At 40.3% G+C, this 11322-nt stretch overlaps 1 protein-coding gene across 1 annotated transcript in view; it reads right to left on the minus strand.

The window, feature by feature from the left end:
- The window catches only part of CAND1 (cullin-associated and neddylation-dissociated 1), a 36984-nt gene extending 27736 nt beyond the window's left edge, over positions 1-9248 (minus strand). The window contains exons 1-2 of the mRNA XM_004675918.2: positions 8767-9248; positions 379-522 (exon numbers count right to left, since the gene is read on the minus strand). Of these exons, the coding sequence (XP_004675975.1) occupies positions 379-522; positions 8767-8834 (212 nt within the window). The 5' untranslated portion in view covers positions 8835-9248. The remainder of the gene's footprint in view (positions 1-378; positions 523-8766) is intronic.
- Between the last annotated feature and the right edge of the window lie 2074 nt (positions 9249-11322).

Here is an 11322-nt window from a genome sequence, read left to right on the forward strand (position 1 = left end):
CATCTCCCTTATTACGAGTGATGTTGAACATTTTTTCATATGCCTGTTGGCCATCTGCATTTCCTCTTTGGAGAAGTGTCTTTTTAGCTCTACTGCCCCCAATGGGCCTTTTAACGTAGCTGAAAAATCAGGCAATACTCAAGTGAGAGAACCACGCTTTCTAGCTTCCTATGTGTACCTCACAAGAAGTAAAATGCCACATTAAGTCAATATAAAAAATATATGCACCAAGCACAAAAACTGAATATTCACCAGTCACCTACAAATTCTAATGGAAAACTCCAGAAAGTCACAGTAAAAAGACTGAAATACCTGCCAATTATTACACCAAGCTTTTAAACAGGGGTTGATGAAGATAGGGAGCCATCAGTAACTTACCATTTGACGGCTAAGTTTTGCACCTCTCCATTTTTATCTTCCAGTAACTTCAAAATCATTTTCACTACTTTTCTTTCACTATCATCATCCAACTTGATGGAATCTTTCTGAAGTTCTGTCATCAAATCATTTGTAGCCATAAACCTGGTAAAAATTAAAATTGTTGATAAATTTAAAAAACTGAATCATTAATGTAAAAGATAATGATTTTCAAATCCATTGCTATCATTCATTTTTCTTTGACCTACTATACTTTTAAGTAAGGTATCATTACCCAAAATCATCTTCCCCAGGTTAGTTTTTATCTCAAATTTACCAACAAAACCCAGGGAGACCATATTATCCCCCTCATTTCTTTTTGATCTGAATTTTATGTAGGAAGCCTAGCTATGAACATTCAAAACATCTAAACTAATACTGTTGTGTACTGGATTAAGAGGCCCACTCAAATATTATAAATTAGTGAGGAATTTGTAAAAACAAATTGTCACCTCTACCCAACTTCTACCACTAGGTATCAGCTATTTTTTCAAAATGAAGGAGGAGGAGATTCTGAAGGTTGTTTCACTTGAAGAGTTTTCTCCCCTTAAGAACTACTGCTAAAGGATGGCTTAATACTAAGTATCTTGACAAAGCCTCAGAGTGGTCAACTGTTTTATCTTAGTTTTAAATGAAAGGGTCCAGGGCCTCCTCTGTGGTCTATGGGTTAAGTCTCAGTGCCCACAATGGCCTACCATGAAGGCCTGAGCTCAGTCCAGGGCCAGGGAGCTAATCCACATAGGCACAGTAGATTTCTCCTATCTTGTCCACTGCTCCCCTTGGCAGTTTATTTCAATGAACTCTCTTGGTCTTTTCCCTACTCTGTCTCTGGTAAATCCTTTCATTTACCTCACCCCACCTCTGGCCTACACCTCAGTTGTCCTCTGCAAAAAATAAATACATAAAATGAAAAAGTCCAAAGGGGGATGAAATAAGTTAAACAGACTCATTTTTCTTCTGAATACCTCACCAAATAGCACATTGTTTTAAAAGTAACTGCTCAGGGCCCTCTCTGGTGGCGCCACAGGTGAGGGCACAGCACTGCAAGCTAGCCTGAGCTGCTTCGGCGCAATCCCCAGCCCCGGAGGTGATCCACACGGCACCACAAACCTCTCCTGACCCTCAGCTACTCCCCTCAGTAATGTATTTCGTAGATCTGCCTATTCTGCTCCCTGCTGTTTCTGGTGAATCCTCTCACTGCCCCTGCACCTCTGATTTGTAATCCCAGTTCTGTATGCATAAATAAATACATCTTTTAAAAAAATAGTAATTGTTTAGAATATTAGCACATTGAGGGCTCTCCATGGTGGTGCAACAACAGGTTAAAGTATATGAAACTCTACCAAGCCACTGACTGCAGCATCAGCTCGATCCCTAACTAGGGAGCTGACCCACATGGCGCAGCAGACCTCTCCTGACCCAACCACTGCTCCCCTCAGCAGTGTACTTTATCAGTCTGCCTGTTCTGCTCCCCACTCTGTCTCTGGTGAATCTTCTTCCTGCCCCTGCACCTCTGGCCTGTACCCCAGTTTTGTATGTATAAATAAAACTTAAAAAAAAAAAAAAAATATATATATATATATATATATATATATATAAGTCCCTAAACCTGTTTAAAGATCAAACAAATTTCCCCCTAATTTTTGGCTCTCCACCACCTACTGAAATAATCAAGTAAGAATTACTTAGCGCTTTTAAAATTTTGGAACCAGATCCAATTTTTAAAAATTTAGAATTTTGTGTTATATATAGAAATGTCAAAATTCATGTTTCAATCAAGTTAAAAAAAAAAAAAACATTGGATCTGAAATGATAAAAAGCTATGCAGGTAGTGTGGCAACACATACAAAATTTGGAGGACCTCCAGATCTCCCAGATGTGAAGGGCACACCAACATCAAGAAAAACCACAGGGCCAGCATCACCCTGGTTTGCTTTATCAATGCCCAGGGCACAGAGCTCTTTATGCACACCACAAGGGCAAAATCAAATGACTGCAGCTGTACTGTCTTTCTCCAGCGTACTGAGATCCATGCCACATTGGTCACCACAATCCGTCACAGGAATGAGGTCTGTAGGCACTCCAGAACTACAAATTTCTTGAGTGACATGCCTGTTAGATTCCCAGCTGAGGATGCACAAGGTGACCTTTCTTTTTTGCCTTATCTCTCACATTATAAACAAGTATCCTCTTTTCCATTTATCTACTGCCATGTCTCTTGCATGTTTATTTTTTTGTTGATAATTTTACAGTTCAAAATGACTCCCAAATGTGTGAAGTGCTGCCTAGTGTTCCTAAGAAGGCCGTGATATGTATTCCAGAAAAAAAATGTACTAGGTAAGCTTCATTCAGGCATGCGTTACAATGCCTTCGGCTTTAAGTTCTGTTAATGAAACAACAATAGATATAAAATAAGATGTCTTTAAACAGAAACCAATATAAAAGTTATAAACTGATCAAATGCTGATGAAAATGCTACAATTAAAGGGTCACAGGAATTTACCTTCTTCCCCTTGAAGCATAGTTTAGTATCTCCAATCACTGGTAACTTTATAGAACATAACTACTGCAAAATGAAAATCAACTCTACTTCAGACTTGCAAAGTTAAGATCAACAGATCTTTCAGATGACTTAGATATGGTTATGGTATTAAAAAAAAAAGCCAGGAAATGAACAAAGTAGAAGAAAGGATCAACCTCATCAAAAAATTTCAAGAATAGTGAAATTGTACATCATGAATTTACAGCTAACCTCATCTGCTCTCAACCAAAACAGAAGAGTGGGAAAGAAAAAAACAGCAACCCCTGTAATCCAGACACTGATCGAAGGTTCATACTCAAGGCTCACTACTACAATAAACTGACTGCTTACAGCTAAAATAAACTGTCTTCTGGATCTAGCAATCCCACAGAGCATCCCCTTCAGGCACACCCACTCAGCAACACAAAACAGTTCAAAACATCTCCCTCTCTAAGAGAATCCATGACTGCTGCTATATTACCAATTAGTTTTTTCTCTCTTTAGTCTTCCCTCCCTATAATAGTTATTAAGATGTCAAATGATAGAATCACCCCCACTTCTTGACAATATCCAACCTATCGCCAATCTCTACTTTCTTAGACCCTTCCCAAAATTAAATAGGCCCTAACACTCTCCTCCTAAGAAATCCCATAATGAGGCCTCATCAGGCATACCTACATAAGACAACTCCAAGAAGAAAAGTAGTCAACTGTGCCCACAGACCAAATTTAGGAGCAAAGAAAATATTCACTAAATTACTTGCATAATGTTAGGGATGGGGGGGGAGTAATTCAATGAGTTTAGCATTTCAATAATGAGTTTAGGTGGGCAACAACTAAGAAGTTTTTGTTTTAGTTAATGGGGATCAGTGGAGAAGGCAATCATAAGTGTGATACTTCGAAAGAAAACTCAAACGAAGTGCAAACAGACTGGATTGAAGAAGCCAGAGAGAGGGAGAACTAATTTGAACATTACTCACTGAGAGACCAAAAAGAAAAAGATAGGAGAGAGTTACTTTAAGGTTTTCCAATTGAGTCTTTTTGTAGATGATAATGTAAAGGGGCAAAATAAAATTTAGAAAAAGCCTAGGTGAGAGAGAGGTGACTTAAAGTGTTAACTTTCAGCCTCCTATGGAGTGTCAAGAAGATATAACCTCTAAATAGCACCATCTCAATTCACCTAGGGGAGGATGCTATCATTAAGAACTATGCTGGACTGCAGAGAGTCACAAATGAGAGACAGTTATACCATGGAGCATATACCTGACTTACTCCACTAGACTGAAAAGGAGAGGAGAAGTTATTCAGCTTTAACAAATCCAATGCAGAGAAAGCAGAGATAATGGTAGAAACAGATACCCTGTACTGCAGAGATGAGTAACTCTACAAACATCCCCCTCATATAATACAAGTTCACCCTTGTTCCTAACAGAAGTCTAAAATATGTAACAACTTGCATCACCCAGTGAACCAAATGCCTTTCAAAGATGTTGTATGCACACCACTACTATCTCACTTTATTTCTCATTTATTTCCTTTTGAATTAAGTTGGGTCAGTCTTACTATTGTTCATATAAATAGCATTTTAGACCTTTTTTTTTCCAGTTTCTTTAACAAAGTTCCCCTCTCCTTTCTCAAAGGTGAGCCCTAATCATTACTCATAGTCAGAATTAGCAATATTATCTATCAAGCAAAAAAATCACAAAAGTGAAATCAATTGCTATCAACCTGCAAAGCACTTTAAGAGGTACCCAGAAACAATCTTAATTTATACAATCTATTTGAGTAATCATACAAGTAATCAAAATAACTTCAATTAGTATTTCCTGTTATATTACTGGAAATAATGAATCAACACATTCAGAATGTTATAGAACCTACAAGGTCCCTTCAGCTGTAAAAAACCTGACTCACAAAAAGCCTAAAATTTGGAAACTGTAAACAATGTCCAAAGAAAGTGCCTTCCAACAGCTAAAGCACATAAATAACCTTAATAATATAAACCACTATCAAGCTAGGAGTCTACAATGCAGAGAATTGTGTTAACATTAAATCAAATGTTATTCTTTTAAAAAATGGTATATTTTACAGTATCTTCGTAAAGAAACTTCTCCAAATCCTTACAAGTTTTTTCCTTAACTCTGGAACTAAACACTAATCCAAGTAATAGCAACATTTACTGAGAATTCACATGACCAAGGCAGTGGACAGAGAATTCAGTGAGTTCCCAACTCTCAAGAATTCCCTGAACAACAATATTCAACTCCAGCGCCAATCAAGATTATTTACTCCTTCTCCCAATAAATTTTGTATGCTAAGTTTTTGTATGTGCACTGTTCACTTTTTTTCATCCTAAAGTATTAAAATCTAGCACATCACTCCTTGAACTTGAATTTTCATGTATTCACCTGTTCTGCCACTGTAGCAAGATAACTGTCTATTGCCTTAGGCTATTTATCTTTTTACAACAGTGTCTTAACCATTCAAAGAACATGCAGATTTACTGAAGACAAGCATTAGATCTCAAACTTTTTGTATTCTTCTCCAGGGAATATAAAAGTGTCTTCAAACACAACATATGCCTAACTTTAGAGGAAATTGAGGTCTTATTTTATGGTCTTATGCTTAATGTCCCCTACACAAAACTCCAGAGAATAAGAACACAGCCAACAGTTCTAGAGGTATCTGGAAACCCCTGATCCACTACAGTCCATTGGATCTTGGGCAAGTACTTAACATCAACAAATCAATTTCTACAGCTGCCAATAAAGATCATGAGTATCCATGTTACCATAACTCTGACCAACAGGATTAAAGTATGTATAAAGGCCATAGGGAGCATTACTGTTATGTACACAGGTAAAATCAGAATTTTTTTCCCACTGGCTCTGGTTTACATTGAGTATTTTATTCAGTTGGTGAAACATGTGAAAATAAAGACAAAAGAACAGAATCTCATTTGTTACCTCAATCCACTGAATATTCATATTCATAAATGGAGTACTCAAAGTTCATGTTTACCAGTTTCACTTTAATAGCAACAGAAATCATTACCTGACACAAAATTTTAATATCCCACCTTAAAATACAGAATACTAAAATATAGAAAGGTTTATTAGTTTTTTCCCCAATAAATTATGCCTGTGATAAAGTTTTACAAAAATATTCTTAAAATGTTAATATCCCAAAATATTAAAGCCTGCACTTTTATCTTCTATTTATTAACAACTGTATAGTTACACAGAGGTCTAAGATTTCAGCTCTTTAATGGATCTTTTATAATCACCAATGTGTAAGTCTCTACAAAGTAAAAATTTAATAACTAATAAATTAGCATGTCCAGCATACACAGTACACAAAGAATTCTCAAGACTAGAACCCATGTCTTGTGACCAGTAGATCATATTCGTTTTGAAGTCTACCTTGAGAATATAAATATAAATATGAAATGTGTTTCTTCTAAGTATTCCAGGTTCATTAACTTTGCCCTCAAGATCCTTCTGTTATTAGGTATTTGAAAACATGTAGCACAAATTGTGATTGTTACAACAAGACAGAAATTTCTAATGAAACTAGAGAGCATAATTTTAAAAAACACACAAATGAATGCCTATAGCAATTACATAGAAAAATCTTAATACTTTACGTGCTATTCTAATTGATCTCTTGTAATGGAATTTAATATAAAGTACTTTACTTGCAAAAACTCTTGGCTAGAGCTCAGTATGTGTTCTTTAAATAATTAATAAAATTATCTTAATAATACCGAATTACTAAGTATCTTCTATAATATTCACCAGCGATTAGATATATACCACATTATTATACTTTCAGGGGAGTAATTCCTTCAAGTAATGTTTTGATTTATTCCAGTAAAAATTAGTAGATAATTCTTATCAAGTACAACACTAAACATAGCTAAAAGTCATAACACTGTCTCTTTAAAAACCCCAAGCATGTATACCATTATCTTTCCCTTACAACTGAAGGCAGCTATAGTCAATACTAAGATGCATTATCACATGGTTTGATTTTGTTATCTAAACATATTACTCATACACAAGTCTGATTGACTAATTGAGCAACTATATACTGTATTTTAGAGAAAATGAGACTGAAATTGATTCAATCAGAATGAAATTTAGCACAAGAGCCAAAATGACAGAAATGGGGGGATCACATCACCCTACACACAACTACAATTTTTATATACGCTTGATTCAAATGCTTATTTAAATTTCAGAAACTTGAAATGGGCACAAGTAAAGCTCCATACGAAATTAAAATAGCATTCTAACAGTTTTCTAAATAGAAAAAAAAAATCATTTTTCCAATAATCCTGACTTTGGTCCTACAGCATACAAACCTAAAATACCCAAAACAAGTATGTATTCCAAACAGCAACCTGGATTTTTAAAGTTACAAATGTAATACTTCTAAAATTCCTTAAGTAAGAACTTCCTAAAAATCATGTTGGAAAACCAAAACTATTTCACTGGCCCTTTCTATAAGCCAACATAACAATTTAATTAATAACACAATTATTACATTTTTCATGCTTGTCCTTTCACAAATCAGGGAACTTCTTCCCGGTTAGTAAATTCTGGAAGAATTTTCAAGTGATAGAACGTATTATTCTATTCGTACCAAAAGAAGGATATGTCTTCAGTAGCAATTTTAATTAAAGATTATATCCTCGCTCCTTTAAAATGCGCACAAATAACAGCCGCTAAATCTTAAAAAGGAGAAACTTCAAGAATCAATGAAGGGATTTTTAATATCCGGAGCTTTTTTTTACAATTCTGTGATAGGATAGGAGGCGGGAAATAACATAACTACAGCTGGGATGCCAAAAAAAAAAAAAGCAAGTGTGGGGGTGGGGGGGAAACCGGTGAAAACCGAATTCTTCGATGTACACTATTACCAAGATTGGGAACTGACAGTACAGGTCTTTGGAACACAACAGCTACAATAAACCTTCATATTCACCATCGCGGTATTAGAAAACGCCTTCTTTCAGTAAGATCCATTTACTCGCTACACTTTTCTCTTAAAGTTCAGCAATTCCTATTTCTGGCAGTAATTTTGCATGAAAAGGATATGAGAACGAAACCAGAATTCCTACTTAGGTTTTACCTGATAGGGGAAAATGACACAGACGCTGGCGGGAAAACCCGAAGTCAGTCAAGTTTCTTCCATTCCTGCCGCCCCTCCCCCAGCGGCACCCCCCTCCTCCACCTTCAGTAAAGAATTAATCCAAAGAAAAAGTTTATAACCCAGTCCGCCAAGAGCTGGGGACATAAACACCGCAGAAGCTGGATGCACCTAGCTCCGCTCCCATCTGCGGGGAAGGCGGCGGGAGCTGGGTCCCGGGTGGGCGGCAGCTCCCGGCCCCTGCGAGCAGGGCGGCCTACCGCCTCCAGCGGGCAGCGGGCAGCGGGCAGCGGGTAGAGGAGGCCCGACCTCCGGGTTTCAAACCTACAACTACTCCCTTCCCCACAGGCTGAGCTCGCCTCTTCACACTACCTGGCACTCGAAAATCACGTCCCGGGGTCAGGGTGCTGGGGGAGGGCGCCAGGGAATGCAGCTGGGGCGTTTGGGGACGCAAAAACACAGGGCCTAGGACCACAAGCGGGCAACGGCCTCGAGGAAAGGACCGGGGGTGGGGGCTCAGGGCCTGCAGCGATCCCGGGGCCGGCGGAGGGTCCAAGACCTCCGGAAAGCGGAAAAACAGGTTAAGGCCAAAGGGGTGGGGCAAGGCCTGCACGAGCGCGAGGACCGCGGCAGGGGAGCCCCGAGGTGAGTTTCGGGCCGAATTTTGGGTCTCACCTAAAATCCTTGTCGCTGGATGTCATTTTCTCCAGCAAATTGGAGATGTGGTACGAGGCGCTCGCCATGTTGACGGCCTGGATCCCGCCCGCTGGCGCTGCTGGCCGCTGCCGCTGCTGCTAGGGCTCCTCCTCTCGCTCGCGGCTGCTCCCGCTTCCAGGGTCGCAGCGCGACGCCGACGCCGACTAGGGAGGCGCCTCCACCGGCTACCCCCTCCCTGGCGAGGCGTGGGCCTGTCCCGGGGGAAGCAGAGGTTACGGGGCCGGCCTAACGACGGCGCTGCTCGCTGGAGAAGGAGCTCATGGGCGGCGAGGAGTACAGGAGGGCCTTCCCGGGAAGCCAGACACTTCCACTCGGGCACGTCTCGCTCCTACTCCCTCCGCACTTGCTCCCCAGGGCAAGAGGCCAAAACCCGCCTCCTTCACTCCCGGAGCGAGGGCGGGAGACGCGGGACGCTCCGGAAAGCTGAGGTCAGAGTTCACGGAGGTCTCCCCACGCACGCGGTAGAGACGCTAGTCAAGGAGCAATTCTGTTGGCTGAAGCCTGTGTCAATTTTCATGTGACCCGCCTTTCAGCAGGCATGACAACGACCAAATGGGGCTGTTCTCGCGAGACTCAAAAGCGACGGTTACATGCCGGGGGAGGGGGCTGTATGGGACTAGCATGCCTGCATCTGAAAATAACTTCGTTTTGCGTTGTAGGAGAGTAAGAGAAAAAAGATTACCATTTGAAAGGTATATAAGATGTGGGAGTCCTATTAATTAAGGGGTGAGCCTGGTGATCAACAGGAGCATTGTTAGAAGGAGCTTTCGTTTGGAATCGACGCATGGCCTACACTGTCTTAACCATGATGGTGGAAATTGCCACGTGAAAACCACAAATCCCAGAATTCAGTCGGAGTGATACACTATCAGGATGTGATTGGCCAAAGGAACTTGTAGCTTCCTCATTGGCTCCCATGGGAGGCGTGAATGCTGGGATTTGCAGTGTGGACAGACCACAGTGGCGGATAAAAGCTTTAGATCACCGCACCGTCGGTTCCTGCAGTGGTTTCGAATTTCCTCCCACAGCCGCTTTTACTGCTGTGGGTTGTCTGCAGAGCGAGGCGGCTGCGGTTTGGGCAGGCGCATTACATAGCCGTTCGTGTTCATGGCTGGGGGCTGGCAGTGACCTCCTAGTACTGATCTTTGGGAGAGCTTGTGTACCCTGATCCTCAGGGGCAGCTGAGCCCCAGTGCGGCACGCTCCCTCTGCACTGAAGAACCAGCGAAAGGACCATAGTTAAGACGAATGGATGATTGTATTGAGAGTCTACTCGTTTTATTCAGAATTGCTAAAGAACCCTCTGTATTCAGCTTTTGTAAACCTGATAACCCTGCTGTTGTGTATTTTTATTCCTTGATTTACAGCAATCGGAGATTATATGCCAAAATCAGTTGTTTTGGTATCCACGTGTTCATTTATTTCTTTATTTGCTTTTAATTGAAATTAGTTAACTGGCTTTCCTCAAAGAAAAAAAAAATCCAGCCAAAAGACAAGGAAAATTAAATCCCAATAGTTTTAATTACTATTATTATTTTTAAAATCATTATTTTAAATAATAGTAACTAAAACTTTAAATCGCTTCTTTCTTCCAAATATCAACTCCAATACTTAAATATCTCTATCAACCATTCCTATGGTCTCCAAAGGTTTTTGAGTGTCTTCTGAAAGGTAGGTTCTGTTAAGTGACAGGGTGGTCCCCAGGAAAAGGGGAGGTTCCAGGTTGCCTGCCCTACCCAAGAAGGGGTGGAGTTGAGCCACTAGGAAGAAGCTGGAGAGAAGATTGAAGAAGGGCGGAACAGGGATGGGGCGCAATTAGGAGACCTGGAGGAGGCAGTTGGAGCAAAAAGACATGTGAGGAAGCTAGCTGCACATGCTTCTTGGTCCTGGAATGGTTGAAACAGATGTGGGTAAGACCCTTGGAGAGGTTAACAGTGGCAGATTTACCTTGATTTTGATTTTGCTCTTTTACTTACAGATTCAGGCGGCCATTTCTGACCCTTCCCTATGAGTCTCCACCAGAAGGTGTGGACTTGTGGTAGATTTTTTGGCTTCAGTGGTCCTTCTTTGAGCTAACCCTGTTTGGAGGGGCATTTGCCTGTAAGGAGATGGGTGACTTTAGGTGTTTAATTTAAAACTTATTCCCTTTCTTGTTTCATAATAGTTGTATTAAGTTTACTTTCCATTAAAGGTCTTACCCACTAAAGTGTGTTCTGCCTTATGCAGGCAGAACCTATTTAGAACAGGTAGGTTTTGCCCCTCACCCTGCCCTATGTAACAGCAATAACATTTGAGGAAACAGATGAAACATCATCTGTTCTCATAACTCATACCTCAATGCCTCCTCATTATTCTTGTCTATCCCACATGTTTCTTTTTAGTTTTATACTGTATCTTATCCCATTAGTAACAAAACTCATCCCAAATCAGCTATCATTCGGTTCTCTGAATGCTTCAGCTGTAGTTAGTTCGATTACTCTGAGCAATCTTTCCATGATACTTTTAATATAAGCTA

Source organism: Condylura cristata, unplaced genomic scaffold (assembly GCF_000260355.1).
Source record: "Condylura cristata isolate star-nosed mole 26May11 unplaced genomic scaffold, ConCri1.0 scaffold00004, whole genome shotgun sequence".
NCBI lineage: Eukaryota > Metazoa > Chordata > Mammalia > Eulipotyphla > Talpidae > Condylura > Condylura cristata.